Source organism: Tamandua tetradactyla, chromosome 14 (assembly GCF_023851605.1).
Source record: "Tamandua tetradactyla isolate mTamTet1 chromosome 14, mTamTet1.pri, whole genome shotgun sequence".
NCBI classification, from domain to species: domain Eukaryota; kingdom Metazoa; phylum Chordata; class Mammalia; order Pilosa; family Myrmecophagidae; genus Tamandua; species Tamandua tetradactyla.
The window spans coordinates 28,214,141-28,235,248 of NC_135340.1; the positions used below are offsets into that span (position 1 = coordinate 28,214,141).

The following is a 21,108-nucleotide window of genomic DNA, read 5'->3' on the forward strand; positions in this document are numbered from 1 at the left end:
ATTTGAACTTTTTTATGTTGAAATTTTAAATATGAAGCAAATATAAAGCTATAGTGAATATAATTAGATTATTTAAGGCAAAATGTTTAAATTTGCAAAAAAAAACCTTCATCTAAAAACAGAATCAGGCCAATTAGTGCTAAATTATTGATACTAAAATTTTTAATTATTTCATTAAGATTCTATAAAATATTCTTTTTAACCAGTCAGTAGTCCCAAAAATTAAGTTCTAGCCTTAGCTTTAGGCTCCTGGGTGTTAGTTAGCTCACCTAGGATTCCTTCCAAATTTCAGAGGAAAAAAAAAATAATGATCTCAGAAATATGTGGTTGTAGACACTTACTAATTTACTGGTAAATTTGAAATTATATAATAGATAATTTTCAAAATGTATAAAACAAGTGCAGATAGAGACCTTGTGCAAAGCACCCCTGCTATGGGTGCAGAAAAACAACTGAAACTGACTGGTCTTGATGCAAATTCATGACCATGGAACCCACATAGACCATTAATTCTGTAAATTGTAAACCCATTCACTTTCTTACTCTCTAAATGACTGTTTCAAAAGCACTCCTCTCTTTTCTATCACTTTATTTTACTTATCTATTGGTATGTAGCAAATTAACAAGTACTTTGTGGCTTAAAACAATGAACATTTATTATGTCACAGTTTCCATGGGTCAGGAGCCCAAGCACAGCTTAGCTGAGTCAGAATCAAATTGTCAGCCACGTTATGCTCTCATCTAGAGGTTTGGCTAGTGAATACTGTGTTTCCAAGTTCATTCCAGTTGTTAGCAGTATTCAGTTATTTGCAGTTCTGTAACTGAAAGCCGTGATTTCTTATTGGCTATTGGCTAGAGGCTGCCCTCAGGTTCTAAAGGTCACCCACAGTTCCCTGCCACGTGGCCCTCTCCACAGGTGGTTCACAGCATGACTATCTGTTTCTGCAAGGCCAGAAGGAGAATTCCTCTCCTGTGCATGCTAGCAGTTTGCAGTCTTGTATATTGAAGCTAATCACAGTACTGACTTCTCATACCTTTTGCCATATGAACATAACTTAATCACAGAATGGCATCCCTTCAACTTGCCATAATTTGTTGGTTAGAAGCAAGCCACAGGTCCTACCCGCAATCAAGGGGAGGGGATTATACAGAGAATACTACCAGGGAGTGAAGATCCTGAGGGCCTTCTTAAAATTCTCCCAACCACGATTTCCAATATCTCTTGCCCCATCCTTACTCCCAACTGATGACCTTATCTCCTACTTCATTGAGAAAAGAGAAGTGCAATCGAAAGAGAATTTCTATGGACTCACACCAGCACAATAAATTCATTGACTAGCATTTGAACCCACATACTTCACCTTCTCAACCATTACCTTAGATAAATTTCCTGCGTATCTCTAAAACCGGTAATTCCAGAAGTACATTAAAACTCATCCTTAGAAATAAAGACAAAAAAAACATCCTTTTTTCTTTACTCAAGGACATCCCTTTAGCAATTCTACCTTCTTACTTTTATCTATCAATTCTGTGCTCTTACTGAACCATTACATATCAGCAACCAAATGTCTTGTTATTTTTCCCATCTGAAAGCCAAAATAAAACTTTTTTTAAACAACTTCCTTCACTAGTTAATGCCCCATTTCTTATACTTTCTTAGAGAAAAACTCACAAAATTACAAAATTATTGTATCTACTCTGCTTTTCAATTTCTGTCTTTCCATTTTCTTAAATCCACTCCAGTCAGGTTTTTGTCTCTACCATCTACCAAAACTGTGTTTGCTTATTCTCTATTCTTAGCGCACCTGTTACTTGACCTATAACAGTGTTGGTAAAAATGATTACTTCCACCTCTTTCTTTACTTGGACACTTCACAGTCTTGGTTTCCTCCTGCCTCATACCTTGTTGCTTCTCAAAATCCTCTGCTGCTTACTCTCTCATCCTGACCAGGGCTCAATACTTTGGTCTTCTCTGCCAGTACTTACTCTTTCTCCTCATCCAACCCCTTGGCTTTTATATGTTGACATTTGCACAATTTTTATCTCCTAGAAAAACTAGTTTACAGTGAACTAATGAAGGTTAAGACCTAGGGTCCCTCACTTGCACAAGCTTATGCAGAGGCACTATATCTGTTTCTATATTCATAATTCTGATTCTGTTTCCCAAGCTTCACACACCACATAACTTGGCTCTGTGCTATTTCCAGTTCACATCTCATAGTGAAACACCAGATGCCTACATCTTACTCCCTGGTCAGCATCTCCGCTTGCATATCTAATTGACATCTCAAATTCAACAAATCTGAAAACTACCACAAACCTACTCTACCCTTGCCATCTCAGTTGAAGGCAATTCTATGTATCCAGCTACTCAGACCAAAAATGTTGGATTCATCCTCTTTCTTTTCTTTGTTTCCTACCTGCCTCCACACTCAGTTCCTATAAGAATCATGTGGGCTCTACTTTTAAAATATAAATTGGATCAAATCACTTCTAATTACTTCTCTTGCTACCATAGTCCAAGCCTGGGTTACTTCAATAGCCTCCTTTACTATTTTCCTTGCTTCTCTACACTTTGTCTCATATACTCTGGTCTCAACTGAGTGGAATGAGTGATCCTTTGAAAATGTAACTCAAAATGTTTTATTCCTTTGCCTAAACCCTGTAATAGTTTCCCATTTCACTCAGAGTAAAGGCCAGCATCCCCCAAATTGCCTAACCTATGAGATCTGACCCTCACTGCATTATGTCTTTCACTTCATTTCGTATAACTCACCTCCTTACTTACTCCTCCCAGCCACATTTACTTGCTTGCTGTTCTTTGCACACATAAGGCACGCTCCTGCCTTGGTATTTGTTCTTGATTTTCCTCTGCATGAAATTCTTATTTCACACATCTACTTGGCTAACACCTACATAACCTTCAAGCCTTTGTTCAAAATTATCTTATCAATAAGGCCTTCCTGGTCACCGTGTTTGATATTGCAACTTAGCTTCCCTGTTCTCCCAATACACTTGTTCCTTTTATTTTTGGCATTTTTTTTTTTACCCTTTTGTCTGTTATCTCATAGAATACTATATAATTTGCTGATTGTCATGTTTATTGTTTGTTCTCTAATCTTGCTGTCCTAGAAAGTGATCTAGGTGAGGTAAATAGGGATCTTTTCCTGTTTTGCTCTCTGATGTATCTGAAGCACATAATAGTTTCTCAGTAAACATTTGTTGAATTATCAGCATTAATTAGAAGAATATATATATATATAGTCCGTATGCTTTAAAACTCATTTTTAGGGTACACGGGTAGTTTAGTGGTTAGAATGCCTGCCTTTCATGGGGAAGACCTGGGTTCAATTCCCGGACCATGCACCCAAAAAAAAATTTTTTTTATCCTTGGCAGTATTTTCTTCATAAAATTTTACACAGAAGTTCTCTCTAAAAATAAAAAATTTAAGTTAGAGGCACAGAGCCTTCTTTGTTACACTTCTATTTTACTCTGTATAGTACTCAAAGCACAGTTTGTCATTGTTCCCAACAACATATCAGAATTAATTTTCATTTCCTTCAATGTATAGTGTTGAGTGGTGTGTGTGTGTGTGTGTGTATGTGTGTGTCATGTCAGGATAGTTTTCTTTAGAAATAGACTTAAGGTAATATAAAAATGATAAAATCCACAATTCTTTTTAAATTAACTTATTGACCTTTTTATATACCTAAGATTTTATGTACTTTGCTTATAACTAGCATAATCTTATGAAATTGCTGATACTTGAGTGCAGTTTCTTTTGCCTCAACCTAATGTATATCTTATATATGTGTGTGTGTAAATTTATTGCCATTCTCATTTTAGTGCCAATTTTTTTCTGGTTGTGTGTGAGAGAGAGAGAAAGAAGCAAGGCAAAATGTGTTTAATATTCATTTGAAGAAATAAATGCCTGGAAATTACTATGAGCAGATTAATGAAAGAATCATCAGGAAAAAAATAATATTTGTGTGAGAGATATGCTCCACCCAGTATTGAAATTTGCTGTAAAGCTGTCATAGTAAATGCCATATGATATTAATAAAAACAAATATAATTGTTTAGTGGAATAGAATAGAGATTTCAGAAATAGATCCAATTATATATGGGGATCTAATGTATGATAAAGAAAGGTAGTGTAATTTGAGGATTAAGAGAGTTGGGCTCTAGAGCCATAGTTCCTGTCTTCAAATCAAATTAAATCTTTGACAGTTTCTAGAAGAAAATAAATGTAGATATCCACCTCATATTGTATACAAAAATAAATGTCAACAGGTTCAGTTTGATGAAATTATAGGAGTAGTTTTGGTTGGAATCATTTGAGGACAGCTTTCATAAGAAGGAAATTCAGAATATAAAGGAATAGTTTGGCAGATTTGAATATATAAATATTTAATAGTTTTGGTGTAGCAGACCACTATTAACAAACAAAACTTGGCAGTGAACTTGGAAAATATGTTAAGTATTTAACATATATGACAGGCAATGAATTAGTATCTCTATAATAAAAGAACACCTAAGATTGACATGGGTAAAAAAGGATAAGGATTATGAAAAAGCAATTTACAGACGAATGAAATAGAAATGTTCAATGAACATTTAAAAGCATGTTTAGCTTCACCAGACATCAGGGAAATATGAATCAACATTATAAGAGTATACCTTTTCATAAAGGTATATATAATATACATGTGTATATATAATATACATGTAGCAGGTAGGCAAAAACTAATGTATATGTGTGTAAATGTGTATGTATATGTTTGTAAATTATAAGTGATGACAAGTGTATAAGAAAAGAAACAATATATTTAATCTATCCTGTAAAACTTAATGCACCAATACATAATATAGATACAAGGAGGTATATTGCAGCATTATTTATAGTGGCAAAGTTTGGGAAACAATCTGACCTCTAACATGAGAATGGTAGAATAAATTTTGGTATACCAGAATATTAAATGGTGAGGCTATGAAAATTAATGAGTTAGAGCCACATAAATTGGCTAAAGCAGTGTCCATAATATAGTAAGTAAAGAAAATTAAGGTCCTAAGAAGCATGTGGCCCTAAAACATTTCTGGTATTCATATAGCACCAGGGTACTGACAAGGAATATGAAAGTGTTTGCTCTTTTTTTTTATAACACTTCTACTTTATTTTTGAAAAAGTGAATTAAAAGAATGCAAAACAGATAGAAAAAATAATAACTTGAGTTGTATATGCAGTGTTTTTAAGAAGAAATTTACCAAAGGAGAAATTTTGGCTCTTTGACACTATTTGTATGTTTAAATGACCTGACACCTTGGCTTCTTAGTCATGGGATGCTGATTGAGGAATTTCAAGAAGAGCCAGTAGGCAAAGGCTTTAGACCTGGAAGAGCTACTTATGAATTGCCAAAGAAAAAGATAATAGGAAGAATCTGGAAAGATGTTTTACTGTCTTAAAATTATGCTAAGTTAAATGATAGTATTATATTTGCAATATTTTCTTCACCTTTTATTAACAATGAATATATAAATGCTCTACTTCACATCAGAATTACCTATCAAGATTCTTACTTAACAGGTCTAGGATAAGGGTAAGCATCCATAATTGAAGAGTTAGAGAAATGCTCCTTGAAGCTTCTCAACATGTTAAAAAGCACTGTTTACTGTACTCTTGTCTTAGAGATGGATAATGCATATTAGTTTATTTAAAACTATGATAATTGCTTTACTAGGTGTACTGTATAGCACTCTTTTCTCAAACTTTATTTCATCAAGACTTTCTTTCATGAAATAACATATTTTGAATTCTATTTGAAGAACACTGAATTAAAGGGAGATATTTGCTTTGTATAAAAGTTAAAAGGTTGGCAGTAGTTTTAGCACTGACAATAGTAAAGACTTATTAATTAATAAAATTTAAATCTATAGCAGGTTACTACACAAGTGTGTGTGATTATCATTTTAGATAGCATTTGCAGACTTTTAAGTATTACCAGTGATGGTTATTGATTTTCTTACCCTGGAGATTTTTATATGAATGTTACGTTAGTGTTTTTAAAGGTTGCTTATTGTAATTCTTAACAAAAATTGTGGAGTTGGGTTAAATCAGTGCTTCCTAACTAAATTCATTCCATTACAAAGTTCTAAATTTCTTAATGTTCTAACCTGTACACGGTATATTTTTCACATCCAGTGATTAGACTCAGAAAGTTTCACAGAGGACAAGTTAGGAATTACTACTAAAAGCAGCATACCAGTAGTAATATGTTCAGGTTAGTATTGTAATACACCATTTACTAAACATCAGGTTATATGACTTTCCAATTTTCATGTAATGGATGACACATTTATATTTAATCAGAACTCTTAGACTTTCAAGTTTTCAGATTCAGGAAAGTAGTATATTTTAGGGGACAACAGTTAATGAAATAGTCACTCTCTAATGTTCCTTATTTTATTTATATGGTTCAGGCATTGGTATCTGCATAGAATACCCCATCCAATATTGACTCATAAGTATTTGTATTGCTCTCCTGTCTTCCTGGGCTGTCTTGTGGGCAAAGGTGGTTTGTCTGTTTCATCAAAGTTCTTCCTGAAATCCTAACTGCAATAGTTCTTGTACATAAATAGGTTCTCAAGACATTTCAGTAACGTAAGCACATAATTTCTCTTTGCTCTTCAACATGTACTTGTCTTCTTGTTATGCTATAATGTTTATGTGTAGTTCAATAGAATTATTAGCGTCTTTAAATGAAACCATATAAAATGGAAAACACTGTAAAGAGGAAAATTGAATGGTTATGTTTATTTTCAACATTTTAATTTGTTTGAAAAATACTTAGAAATTAGATAAGAATAACTTAGCATATTCTCTGAGATAAAAGTAGTTTCCCAGATTAGAAGGTTTTATACCTGCCCACTATGGATTAAAAAATAATGAACAAGACTAATCATTAGTATACTTTGTTTTTCCTTGTTTTTATGTCACAAATTTGTAAGGATAATCAACCTTGCTGGTTATTGGTTTTTCTAATAGTTTTATCTTTGATGTAAGAGTTTTCCAGTAAGTAATAAACTAGTTCTGTTTTTCTTTTTTCTTCTGAATGTATACTTCATTTCACTGGTGCTTGGTTTAACTTTTGTTTTGTTTTGTTTTTTTCAATTAGATGATGCAGGTTTTCACTTACTGTTTAATATTTTCCTAAACAAAGGAAATTTTATTTCATTAGCTAACTTCAAATTGCTTTCAACTAAATTATAAAAGTTATAAAACTAATGCATGCTTATTTGTGATTCATTAAATAGTTAACTGCTTCAATACATATACAAGAAAAGAATTTAGTTTTGTTACCAATAATATAGTTTGTTAAATTATAGACATGCTTCTTTAACTCTTTATATGTTAGTATTTGTTTATCCTAGTTATTAATGAACTAAGAATCATTTGAAACATTTCATTTTGTTAATCACAGTCATTTGCAGTATAGTAAATGATCAGTCCCCCTTTCTTTATTAGTAAGATGCTGAAATGCAACTGCCTACTATTTTTAAAAATAAATAATGCCTTTAAAAAATTGTTGATGAAATTAAAATGTAAAGCATATTGAATTAGCATGAGCAGTACATTTAAATTACTACAAACAACTATAGTTTTATTTCAGGAATATATTGTCATGTCAGAAATATGGCGTGTCAATCATTTCAGCTAATTAGTAGTAATACTTAGTTTTAAAGTATAAATGACTTAATAAAAAAATCTGATTTGTAAAAAAACTAAAAACCCCAAATTCTGAAAGCATTCTTTATAATTAATTACCTACTTATATAAGTTTAGAGATAGATTTTTCAAATATAGTTGTGATTTTTACTTCCAAGAATATCTTATTTAATTAGCTTGGTTATATCACAGAGTATTAAATCAATACATGAACAAATTCAAAATTTTGAAAAGCTAAAATACCTTTATTTTCTAATATAAAATGTGGTCTTAACTAGGCATTTGGCTTAATTACATCATTTTGACTTGATTTTTTAGTTTCTTTAAATTTTAAAAATATTTTCTAAATCTGCTTTTTAATCATTTATCAATTCATTATTTTGCATACATTTAAATTTTCACTATTCATTATTCTACTGTTAGACTGTAACTACACAAGAGTAGAGATCTTGTCCATTATACTTGTTCATTTTATTTACCTCAAAATCCCCAACATCTGGAATAGTACCTGTCACATAGTAGGTACTCATTAATTGTGCAGTGAATACCAAAAATGTATTTTTTTTATTTATTTATTTATTTTATTTTAAAGAAAATTTTTATTCTGTTTTTGCAGTGTTTATTCAGCAGCCCAATTTTTGTATAATTTTTCCCTTTCCTCTTATCACACTGTGAAAAAATTAAAATGAGGTAAAAGCTTATCTGGTAATAGAAAAAAAAATCTCATCTGAAATCCAGTCTCTTTTATTCACTTTTTTCAGTTTTACCTGAATATAATTTTATGTACATACTCACTTTTTAAAAAAATTTTGTAATGGTATTTTTCATGTTACTGTATGATTTTCCTGTAGTGCTGCATAGTATTCTGTCTTTATGGTGTTTTCCATGTCTAGGACTTTTTCCTGGAAGAATTACAGAAAGAAAGAACTAGGTTAAATATTGTGCTCATTTCATGACTTGATACTTGCTGCAATATTATTTAGAAAAGGAAATATATCATGCCACAAATACTTCAAAAAATAAAGAGATTTATGGTTTTACCACTCTTTCATTTATATTTGGTCTGCTTTTTAAAAAAAATAAAAATGATTAACTTGCCTCCCTTCTTCAAGTACCTGGGATTGTTTTCAGAAGTTGAACATTTTGTTTTCTCACACAGCTCTTTACAGTTTGTTATTTTGAGTTTGTTCATTTTTACTTCCCCCTAAATTGCCTTAACCATTCCTAAGACTTTAATTTAAATACCATCTCTATTTTACCTCCGAAATTTCCCAGTATTACTGCTGTGATCTCCACACTCATAGACAACCACCTACTTTCATTCACATCTTTAGTTGGATGTGTAATAGCATTTGAAGCCTAACATGTCAAAAATAGAATTCTTGATTCCTTCTATCCTCACTTTTCATTTATTTCTGCCATCTAATTCAGTGAAAACAGCTCCTACCCCGTCTTCCCCATTACAATCTATTACACCCACTCTTGCATCTGTCTAATCTAGTAGTACCCTTCCAGTAATTATTGAATTTGTCTCTTCACCCTGTTTCCAGTGACACAGCTCTAGTCCCAGTCTTCCTCTTATGAGGGCTAGCACTACCTAACAGATCCTTCTGAGAGGACTTTTACTACCCAACAGAGCTCTTTCTGCTTCTGTTCTTGCCTACCTGAATTCCAGTCTCCAAGTATTCAGAGCAGTGTTTTCTGTTCCTATGATATCACTCCCCTGTTTAAAAGCTCTTGCATCTTTTCTCATTACTCTATTACCCTTAAAATCCAAACTCCAAGATCTGCGTGATTTTGTTCCTTTCTTCCTCTATAACCTCATTCTGTGACTTTTTATCTCAATCTGCTGTGTCTCATCCATTTTCCCTTTTGACATGTCCTAGGTCTCACCATGAAATTTCCTATCTCAGGGACTCTACATTTGCATGCTGTATGACTGATACTGCACTAATCCTGGCTTTTCACGTGGATGGCCCCTCTCATTTTCTGACTCAATTCATTGTTAGCTACTCAGAATACTGCCAACCTCATTATGTAAAATAATCACATCCCCCAGTTATTTTCTGTTACCGAAGCTTTTTTTTTAATTAATGTTGCTTATTACAAGCATGATTCATTTTATGCATATTTACTTGTTTATCATATGTTTACTAATAATATAATAAGTATAAATCCTTGAAGACAGGCATCATGGCTCATTGTCATTTAGTGCAGTACCTGGCACTTAGAGAATGAATGTTCATTGCCCATCTATATGTTGGGATTTAATGCTCTTCTCATCTATTAATATGAGCTTTTTATATAATGCAGGTTTATATTTAATTTTTTTTAAATTTACTTTGTTAATTTAATAAGGAGTTAGGAATAGAATTAAATTTAATAGAGATTTTAAGAGAATAAAGGTTTTTATGGCTCTCTAATAAATAATACCAAAATAGAAGAATAAAGAGTATTGCATCTGAAAATTTATAATTGGCTTTTAAGGTATATTAGGGATTATTTTGAGAATATAACTATCTCCATACTCCAAGAAAATAAAATCAATTTTGGCTATACCTTACTTCTAACCATATAGCTTATATGAGGAAGTAAATTCAGGTAACAGGTTTTATTGACTCTTTTTCTTGGAGATACTTAAAAATAGAGTAGACTGTCATTATATATAGTTATATACGTGAATGCCTGAGGCCAGTAGCAGCATGGTAAATATTATCAGTTTTGTTTTGTTGTCCTTCTAGTGTGTGGCCACACAGAAATTAACAGAAAGGGTGCGAAAAGAAGATTTTCATCTATCAGTAAATATTATCGCTGTAGAAATATTAGCTCTAATGTGCTAAATTTGAGTAAATAAAACATGAGACCAGAATGTCTTTCAAGAACTTTGTTGAAATGCATTGTTTCCAGTGTAGTGCTTATGTTAGGTAACACACAGCTTAAATTTCTCTGTTAATCTAGATTTAATCCATATGAACAGACATACCATTCAGCACATAATAAGCCCTCAGTATATATTTTTGATTGAAGCCTATTATAAGTCATTTTAAATTTGTGCTAATAAAGTGAAGAAGTGGTAGAGAAGATTCAAAATAACAATCACAGTTGCTTTTAACATGAATCCAGAAAGTTTGGTTATCAGACATATTATATGAGCCGATTATAAAAAAATTATGTCTGTAATACAATCTAGTCACTGAAATACTCATGACGTTTAACATTAATCTTAGAGTACATTAAGATTTAAAAAGAGACTGTTTGGAATTTAAATTTGACTGTGAATTATTAATGTTTACTATCTTTCATATTGTAAGGACTCGATTTGAAATCAGTTTAACTATCCTTCCTCTGCTTGTAACTATATTTTTTCTACACTATGTATGACAACTTTTCTTTATTCCTTTGTGTTCTTTACATTTCCTGAATAGGATCTGATTGTTTGATTCGAAAGGCTTGAAGAGAATAAAAGTACAAGAGAGAAAAGATATTAAAGGTCACAACAGCAGACTATATCACTTAGCTTAATTAAGTTAAAAATATAAAAAGCAATATTAGCAGTAGATATTATGCCTTTGAATACCCAAGAATCAACTATTTTTTCTAGTTACCAAACTGCCTGCCTGCATCCGAAATGTAACATGTCAGAAGTGCGCTCCTTGGCCACCTGCCCCCCATGCCCTCATTCTCAGGCTGTTCTTCCCGCAGGGTCATTTCAGTTACCTAACTCTATTCATCAGTAATCTCAGGGCAAAAACCTTAGCTTTGTCCTTGATTCTGTTCTCTTAGACGCAACAACTAATTGATCCCAGCTGCTATCAGCAATACCTTCAAAATAGATCCAGAGCCCACTTATCGCCACTTTCACAGCTCTTACCTTGTTTCTAGTAACCAAGTAACGTCTCTCGAGTTTACTGTATTGTTAACACAGCAGCCAGTGTTCTTATTGAAACATAAACAAAATCACATTACCCCTTGGCTTAAAACCCTGTAAGAGATTCTCATCTCATTCCAAATAAAAGCCTGAATCTTTACTTTGGCCTTCAAGGCCAATCAAGATATTTTCCTCTTACTGTGCCTTACCAATTGTTGCCTTCACGCCTTTACTCTTGGTATCCCTGCTTTGTGGAGCACATTTGTACAGATATCCATGTTGCTCCTTCCCTTTTGTTTTTTAGTTGTTTACCCAAGTCTTTTTTATTAAAGCCTTTCCATTCACCCTAATTTAAATGAAAGCTCCCACTACCAACACTACCCATCCCTTTTCCCTGATTTATTTTTTTCATTGCATTTATTCATATTTTTGTATTTTGCACATTTTGCTTTTATCGTGCATATATTCTATCTTTCCTGCACTAGAGTATAAGCTCCATAGGATAAGGATATCTGTCTTTTGCATTCAGTGTTCTAGATCCAGTGCCTAAAACAGTATTAGAGTTAAAATAAGCTCTCAATAAGTACTTGTTGGTATAATGATTTAATGAATTAATATAAAATATATAATAATAATAATCCTGGGATTTAAGTTCTAGTCAGTTTTTAATTCTAGATGATTATTAGTAGGCTGTTTTGTAAATAAGATGTAATTTCAGCATATACACATACACCAAACCTTCCTTTAATATAACCTGAGATGTCTATTTTAATGTTATGAATAATTTTTAATAGCAATTCATATATATTCAGCCATGATTCTTTTTATGAACTATTTCCACTAGAATAATCATACAGAAGTTAATTGTAAATTTTAAAACCTATGGCTTTATTTTTTTTGTTTTACTAAATAGCTAAGCATGTTATTTGTTAATGCAATTAGTAGAAAAATCCCTATTGTATTCATAGCTATGTTTACCTGTATTCATTCCTAAAACTTTCATGTTATGGCTATTTTTAACTTTTTAAATAAAATTTTCAACTTTTAGGATATTAAATATTAAAAACCCCCAATTTTTCAAATATGTTTATTTACTAATCAAAATTTAGAACTCTAAACATATTATTACATATGCCCTGAAAGAGATGGACAAAGATATGAGGGTTTTAAAATATTAATAACAATAATAGTTTCAAAAATCTGTTGATTACTGGACACATGAATGATGAGGACAGATAGCCCTTCTTTTAATTTAACCTCAATTTAGTAAAATCTGGTTTGGTTAAGCATTAAGAAGACAAAAACCTCAAATCATTTTCTTTTGTCAATAATAGGCTTCCCTATGATAGTTTTTCATTTATGACCATTCATGGTCTTTTTCTAATTATTTGACCTCTACTGACTTTCTTTTTAGATGCAATTATATAAACAGAATGGAAATAGCTTGAAATGATTCTTCTTTCTTCATTGTTCTTACTTAAAAGGAACTTATTTTCTCATTTTCCTTGTTCCTAAGTACATCCCTCTCTGGAATGGTGTATGTTATATCTTTAAAATATGAAGCATTCACACACATCTGTGGAACCTTGAATAATTCTTCAAGGGGCAAGATGAAATAATGTGTTAAGTAAAATTTAAAAATAAGTTAAACTTTATTTGTCTTTAGAAGTTTTACAGGGATTGCCTCTCACTTTCTATCTTCTTCCAAGGGAGCACAAAGAGAGATATAACTGCCAATCATTCTTTTTTAAAGAATGAGTTTTCAAATCTTGGAGCAAGAGGGGAAAGTAAAGTGTAGCCCTTTGGTAGAAGACAGAAAATGAAAAACAATCTCCAACAAGTTTCTAAAGACATTTAATCTTATATAACAGTTATTTTGAGTTAAAAAAAATTACAGTTGTTTGCAGCAAAGCAGATGGGATTAATTGTGCCATTTATGAACTGTGATTATGATTCAGTAGTCACTATCATAAATTTGAACCATCTTATTGATACGATTCCTCACTTATTCAAGTAAACACTAATATATTTGTATTTTAGATCTTTTGGACCAATCTGACCACATTCTTGATGCTAAAGAAGCCTAGAAACAAGTTTAGTGAATAAGAAACTATAAAATAACATGGAAAAAACAAAAGTGCATATATAAAAATTTAGGAAGAAGACAGATACTGAGAATTTAATTATTCTTGAATTTTTTTTAAATGACCATAAGTCTGTGAGTGTTATTGATTTTGGTAGTTTTCAGGTAAAATCAAAATAGCTATACTTTAAAATATTTCAATATGTTTGTGGTATAATTTTTTAATTTTAGAGTTTAGAGAGAGGAATTGCAAAGAAGGTTACTCCTGTTTTAAGAACCCAAAGCCATATATATATGTATCAATCTGTGTGGGTGGACATAAGGAAATCTTTCAAATAGTTTATTATTTATTTCTCATACAAATCCATTTTTCTTTTTTTGGTTTTATTATCTTTTAGCTGTTGCTTAATTATTCAACAGTGTGTAAAATTATATATAGAAAATTAAATGGCAAGATACTGACCTTCAGGAACATACAGTTTTCTAAGAGAGATAAATATCGGTTATACCATGCGCTAGAATAGAATAAATAACTAAGAAATATAGAAAAATACTTTGACACATCTGGTTTTAGGGAATCAGGATTAAGTTGTCAACGTATGTTGTATTTGAACTGCTCTTGCAAAGCATACAAGATTTCAGCAGGCAAAAATTTATGAGTTTTGAGGGGAAGGACAGTGTGAGGACATTTCATTCATTTGGAACAAATGAACGAACAAAGGCAATGGCATAGAAAAATAATGATACAGAATATATTCAAGGACTATCATGTAAAGTTTGGATTCATCATAGGATATTAGTCATGGGAGATAAAGCCTTACATTGTGGAAAAGGTATGGAGATTTTTGAATGCCTACATAAGAATGCTAGATAATTCAGTAAGCAGTTTAATGAGGATCAAGGAAGTTTTGTGTAGGGTTTTCTCATAACATTTAAGTTAAAAGTTCCTGATCCACAATCTTATCAAGTTGTCTGATTTTATACATGATGAAACTGAAGAAATTTGACAAAGGTCACACAGCAAAGCCAGGGTGAGATCCCTGTCTCCAAACTGCCAAGTCTAGGTTCTTTCTGTTTTATTGCATGATGCTTTAATTAGAATAGGCAGTAGAACTGGACAAGAGGCATTTCAGAGAGAAAAAAATCAGTGGTACATAGGATGTAGAACTTTAGGGAGCAAAAGAAAAGTGGAAGGCGGCTCTTAGATTTCAAACCTGGAGGTTAGCATAGGGGTTGATGCATGAGAGAACACAGCATAGTATTTTAAGATAAATAACAGACATTCCTATGAAAACTATTTTGCCTTTGATTTGGATATCAAGTAAGTAGATTGAGAACAGACTAGTAAAAAATTGAAAGAGCTACTTTGTAAATCTGTTTTGACACTTACATTCTTGTAACATACTAATTTTATCAAATAAATATATTTCAGGAATGCAGTTATTTATGTGTGTAAAATCTGTTGTCAAAATAAAATATTTACTGAGGACAATTCATTGTAGAACCCTCAATATGATACGTACATCTCAACTGAACATGACTAGGTGGTGCCTGAGTACCCTCGGGTGTCATACAGTAGGGGAAAGAGATATTTATCTGGGTAGGTAATGTAGACTATATTTTGGCAAAAGGTAAATGAAGTAATTCATTTGTCTCTCCTTACCAGACCTATAACACATTGACTATCAGAGCATTAAGAGATACAATAAGGTGGCAGTACTTCTTTTAGACAGACAAATAATCCATGGTGTAGCAATGTAAAAATATTTTCAAAAATACTGTGTTATGCAACTACAAGTGATAAAGATCCAACTCAAAGTGGTTTAAATAAAAACGGAATCATAATGACTGTACTGGCTTTAGGCATGGCTAGATTCACATGATCAAATGCTGTCAGGAATCTATCTCTCCATTTTTTGAGTCTCCTTTTATCTAGTTTAACTTTGTTTTCAGCCAAGCTCTTCTTTCCATATGGTAGCAAGGTATCCACTAGCAGTGTCAAGCTTTTGTTGTACCAGATTAGGAATGCAGATAACCTCTATCCCAAAAGTTTTAGCAAATTCCCAGGCTGACTCTTGCTGGGCCATCTTATGTCATGTGCCCATCCCCAAATCAGTAACGGCCAGGGGTGCAGAAATAATGATAGACCAGGGCTATGTCATGTTTCCACGCCTGGAGGCAATGGCAGTCAGCCTTTTCTGAGGCACATTCACTAAGAATGAGAAAGGGTATTTGAAAAAGGAAAACTGGGGCTCTGTGGCAAGATGAAGGGAGATCAGATGTCAGCTGATGGAATGGAAGGTAGGAAGGGAAGGAAGGAGGGAGGAATGAGCAGGTATACACTGTAGCTAGGAATTCTTTTCTAAACATAAAGTCTAGTATATAATATGGCAGCCCCAAGTAAGATAATCCATATTGTTAATTGTTATATCTCAAATTTTAATAGAACATGTTTTGCATTTATTTTAATGCATGAATTTATGAAGTAGTTCAATCATTTTCCTGGCATAATAATAAAGAAATATGATAGCTACAGACACTTTCATTTCTTTATAAGATCCTAATGAGTTGGTTTTTATTTGACAAAAGAATATATTTGCTTGCTTTAATGTTTATTTTTAATATGAATCATATCAATATTGAAACCTACCTTTTGGCATTTTAGTACTCGTAATAGGATTCCCATAGAGTTTCTTCCTTTATGGTTGTAGATAGAGAAAAATATCACTTCATTGCTGGGTTTTTGTTTTTGTTTTTGTTCCCGGTTGTTTCTGAAGAAGCAATTGATGCCAGGAAAAATAGTACAATTATATTATTAATCTTATCTCATGTTTGTTTCTTATAACCCATGAGTATAAAGCTAGGGATAATAAAAATCTAAGTAAGATTTTTTACTTTATAAATAATACCATATTTCAGGTTTGAGACAGGGACTCTTCAACACAGTGATAACAGAAACCAAATTTGGGGGAATGTCTTATAGTAAAAAAATGTTACACTGACAGAAAAAAATTAGACATTTAAGTAAATATGATTACTATCTCTCAGAGGTTTTATTAACTGCCCCTCCCCCTTCCATTTAGAACTCATTACTTCATTCTTTGTACCTTATATATACTTTTATATCAGCCCTTGTTAAGACTTTACTGCACTGGTAAATTTACATATCTGTTCTCTACAAATAATCTGTAAGTTCCTTAAAGGCAGGAACCATACCATATACATCTTTTATCCCCAGCTCTCAATACAGGGAATGGGCAACTCAGTAAGCACTCCGTAAAATATTGATTGGATGATAGCAAATATAGATAACTTTTTATTGCTCTGAAAGAATAACAAATTTGTAACTTCCAAAAACATATCTAATTTAAATAAGTACATGTTATACCAAGTAACTGTTAATGCTGGTTAATTTTTATTTCTTTCTTGCTCTCAATTCTTTAGAAATAAGAATATGTGTATTTTGTAAGTCAATGTGTTGTCTTCCCAATGAAAATGAATTCATACATATAATTAAAATCTATTTATCATTTCAGTGGGGGTGCAAACACTATCAATACACAAACTTCTCTTTTGGTAAAGGCTATAATTCTTCTATGTAAAAAGTAAACAGATAGGGTATTATATATAATTATCCACTCTCCTTTTCTTCTGAGCTTTTGCTCACCATCTCCAGGCTTCCATCTTGGTGTTACTTCTCTGCTCTAATCTGACGAGATAGAAAGAGAACATCTCTGTGGGGTGCTATACAAGTGAATTACTTTTCCTCTCTGTCTCAACTTTCCTTTTTCAGAGGGTCTGTTTCCTATCTGTGCACATATCAGATTCATAAGTGTACAAATAGATAGGAATTTTTAAAAATTCTTCAGAGAAAAAGATAATGTAAATTTCACAGGTTTTTCATTTCCTTGTGTTAAAATAGATCTTGAATTTAGGATGTTATTTATATTTATTAAATATGAAATATAATAACTACATTTATTTAAATTTTCTAAGATCAGTAATCTTATACAGAATAGCCCATTAGCATCTAAATTTAGGAAATGCTATACATTATAAATAAGATACACCCATCAATCTACTCTTAAATCATAACGCAACTTTATTCAGTTATATGTGGATAAATATCAATAATGCTAAAAAATTGGGGTGCCCCCCTTGTCTGTAGTTGATTTAAAAAACAATTATTCTGCCAGATTTTTCTACATGATTATTTCAAGTGGAAAAGACTAGAATCCAGGCAATGGTAACTAGTCTATAAAGCTATCTTAAATATAAAGGGAGAAGATATGGTGTAATTCTTCAGTTTGCAAAAGTATTGATTTGGGGGGGAAGATATTTCGTCTTATGAAAATTCCACATGCCATTTCTGAACTGTACATTATTTCAGAATTTTTGAGCATTTATAAGAAAGTAAAATGACTAAGGGGAAAAATAAAAAGATGACAAGCCAATGTTCAATAATGTAAATACCATGCCTACACATTTGTAAGTTCTTTTGGAAAAGCAGAACTAGTCCTAGAGTTTAAAAAACAAAAAAACTGGGGTGCAGTAAATATAGTAGGAAACTGATGTGCAGTACAGTCAAAATTAATATCACCTTACACATATCATAGAATCTTAGGATGATTTCATCAGTGATGTGATAAAGGTATATATGTTATTGCTCTTTATTTAGTCTAAAGGATAGTTCCCAAAATTAACTTTTCATGTACTGTTCTGTTCCTGTGTTTTAATCAGGTTGATGATCATATTGATACCAAGAACAGTGATATTAGAATTTAAAGTAATATAAGGACAGCTCTTTTGAAAATTTTGGTTGATTAGTATATTTTTCTTCATAAAAATTATGTTGAAACACTACAATTTGCCAGGTTATGATTGCTTTCAACAATATTTTATTGCAAAAAATGTTCTGACTTTGAAAAGAAATGCTTGTTTATAAGATAGTCATTTTTAATTCAGATATTTAAATCCTTAGAAGTAAATTTTCTTAATATTTCAGGTGCACAGGATAAAATATCAAGATAGTCTAATTCATCTTTTACAATTGTTGTGAGATGTAAACATGGTTTAACTTTCTAATTAAAATACTGTAGCAAACTTCAGCATTTTTGACAAATAATTTTCTACAAAAAAGAAGTCTTTGAATTCAATTAAATTAACAAATTAAAAAAATATATTTCTTAGTCTACCATTTGAAACCGATGCACTTAAGTGAATATGAGGGATACATTTGAAGTTCCTAAGAAATGTATTTAGCAAATTTAGATTTTTTTCAATAAAATATAGTGATTATATATAGAAATCGAAATGAAATGATTCTACCATGACTATATTTGTGTGGAAAGAAAATGTGTTCTCTGAGTGCGTGTGTGTATGAGTAATATATATGACTATATTTATGAGCTGACCCAATCTAGAATTTGCATTTATGCTTTCACTGCTTGCTAACTTCAAGAACAATATTGTCAAAACTACATCACTATATTTCTTTAACATATTCTTATCCAAATCTGTGTTAAAACATAATATAGCAAAGCCTGTAAATATTAGCTAATGAAATATTTCATATACTCTACTAAATTCCTTCTCAAATTTCAACAATTTATTTCACCCTAATCATTTTAATGGTCTGGAGTTACAAAAGCAGTTGCTTCTGTGCTTTGTCAATGATAACAACAATCACCATTTTGATCTACACAATAAGTCATAAAACAGTGCTATATGTACTTTTGTACTACCGAAATATAATTTAAAGTTTTAATATCCCTATTTAATTTTAGGAATTATGATAAGTACCACACTGATTTTATGTTTCTTGAAATAGTATTTGGTTATGATTAAATAAATCAAAATATGCTGAATTTTGTGGCTGGACTTTGAATATAAATGTAGCTAAAATGCCTATACTTCATGTGGTCGCACTGAAATTTTGTTAAGTATTCATGTGATTCCAGTAATTGGTCAGTATACTCTAAGTAATATGGTGGGAAACCCTATTTTAAAAATGTAAATATGATGACTTTCAAAAAGAAAATTGCCTACCTAATCAAAAGTCATTTTACAAAATTCAGTTAGAACCTTCAGAAAATATCTTTCTCAAATAGCCTTCTCAATGATCCAAAAATCACTGAAAAATTTAAAATTAGTAATTAGTTATTATTTTTATAAAATATTTTGTGTGTCACTTTAGTTGAATAACAAAAATACTGCTACTATTAATAATTTTATTAATCTCCATTTCTGAAAACTTTTGTCATGGCGCAAGTAAGGTTTGAACACAAAAGTTAGTAGGTGATAAGGAACATGAAATTAATGTTTTGAAAAGACTCGTGCTAAAATTTTCCTACGTTGACCTCTGCTAACTTTGCTTTATAATTCTGCACCCTTTGTTTTTATGTTTTAGAACAAATAATTTTCTTAAAGCTACAATAGGTGAAGAATCATCGACAGCATTGTGATTTGGAACTATATAAATATGTTACCGTTGATGTATAATTATGATTCCCTTTTTTTAACATGCTAATTTGTAATACTTTTACTGCAAAATATACAGACGCAAGGAAAAATTTTGTTTAGTCAATTTAACCTGAAAAATTGTTTTTTCCTTTTGAAAATCCTAATTTATAAAATGATAAAAGTCACTTTAGAATTGTGATATTTCTGTCTTTCATAAATTATGTTTAAACTAATTTTCAAATTATTATTTTGCTTTTCCTAGGATAGCAAAGTAATGTAATGTATGTGCACAAAACAGAAGTATTATTTATACGTATTTTTTTTAATTACAGGTAAAGATTATAGTTCCCAACAGCACAGCAGGTCTGATAATAGGGAAGGGAGGTGCTACTGTGAAGGCTATAATGGAGCAGTCAGGGGCTTGGGTGCAGCTTTCCCAGAAACCTGATGGGATCAACTTGCAAGAGAGGGTTGTTACTGTGAGTGGAGAACCTGAACAAAACCGAAAAGCTGTTGAACTTATCATCCAGAAGATACAAGAGGATCCACAGAGTGGCAGCTGTCTCAATATCAGTTATGCCAATGTTACAGGTCCAGTGGCAAATTCCAATCCAACCGGATCTCCTTATGCAAACACTGCTGAAGTGTTACCAACCGCTGCAGCTGCCGCAGGGCTATTAGGACATGCTAACCTTGCTGGCGTTGCAGCCTTTCCAGCAGTTTTATCTGGCTTCACAGGCAATGACCTGGTGGCCATCACCTCTGCACTTAATACATTAGCCAGCTATGGATATAATCTCAACACATTAGGTTTAGGCCTCAGTCAAGCAGCAGCAACAGGGGCTTTGGCTGCAGCAGCTGCCAGTGCCAACCCAGCAGCAGCAGCAGCCAATTTGTTGGCCACCTATGCCAGTGAAGCCTCAGCCAGTGGCAGCACAGCTGGTGGTACTGCGGGGACATTTGCATTAGGT

General features: G+C 32.0%; 1 protein-coding gene across 4 annotated transcripts in view; it reads left to right on the forward strand.

The window, feature by feature from the left end:
• NOVA1 (NOVA alternative splicing regulator 1) overlaps positions 1-21,108 on the forward strand; it is a 146,472-nt gene that overhangs the window by 120,256 nt on the left and 5,108 nt on the right. For all 4 annotated transcript variants that reach the window (XM_077127048.1, XM_077127049.1, XM_077127051.1 and 1 more), the window contains one exon: positions 20,470-21,108. This exon is cut by the window's right edge. In XM_077127048.1, the coding sequence (XP_076983163.1) occupies positions 20,470-21,108 (639 nt within the window). The remainder of the gene's footprint in view (positions 1-20,469) is intronic.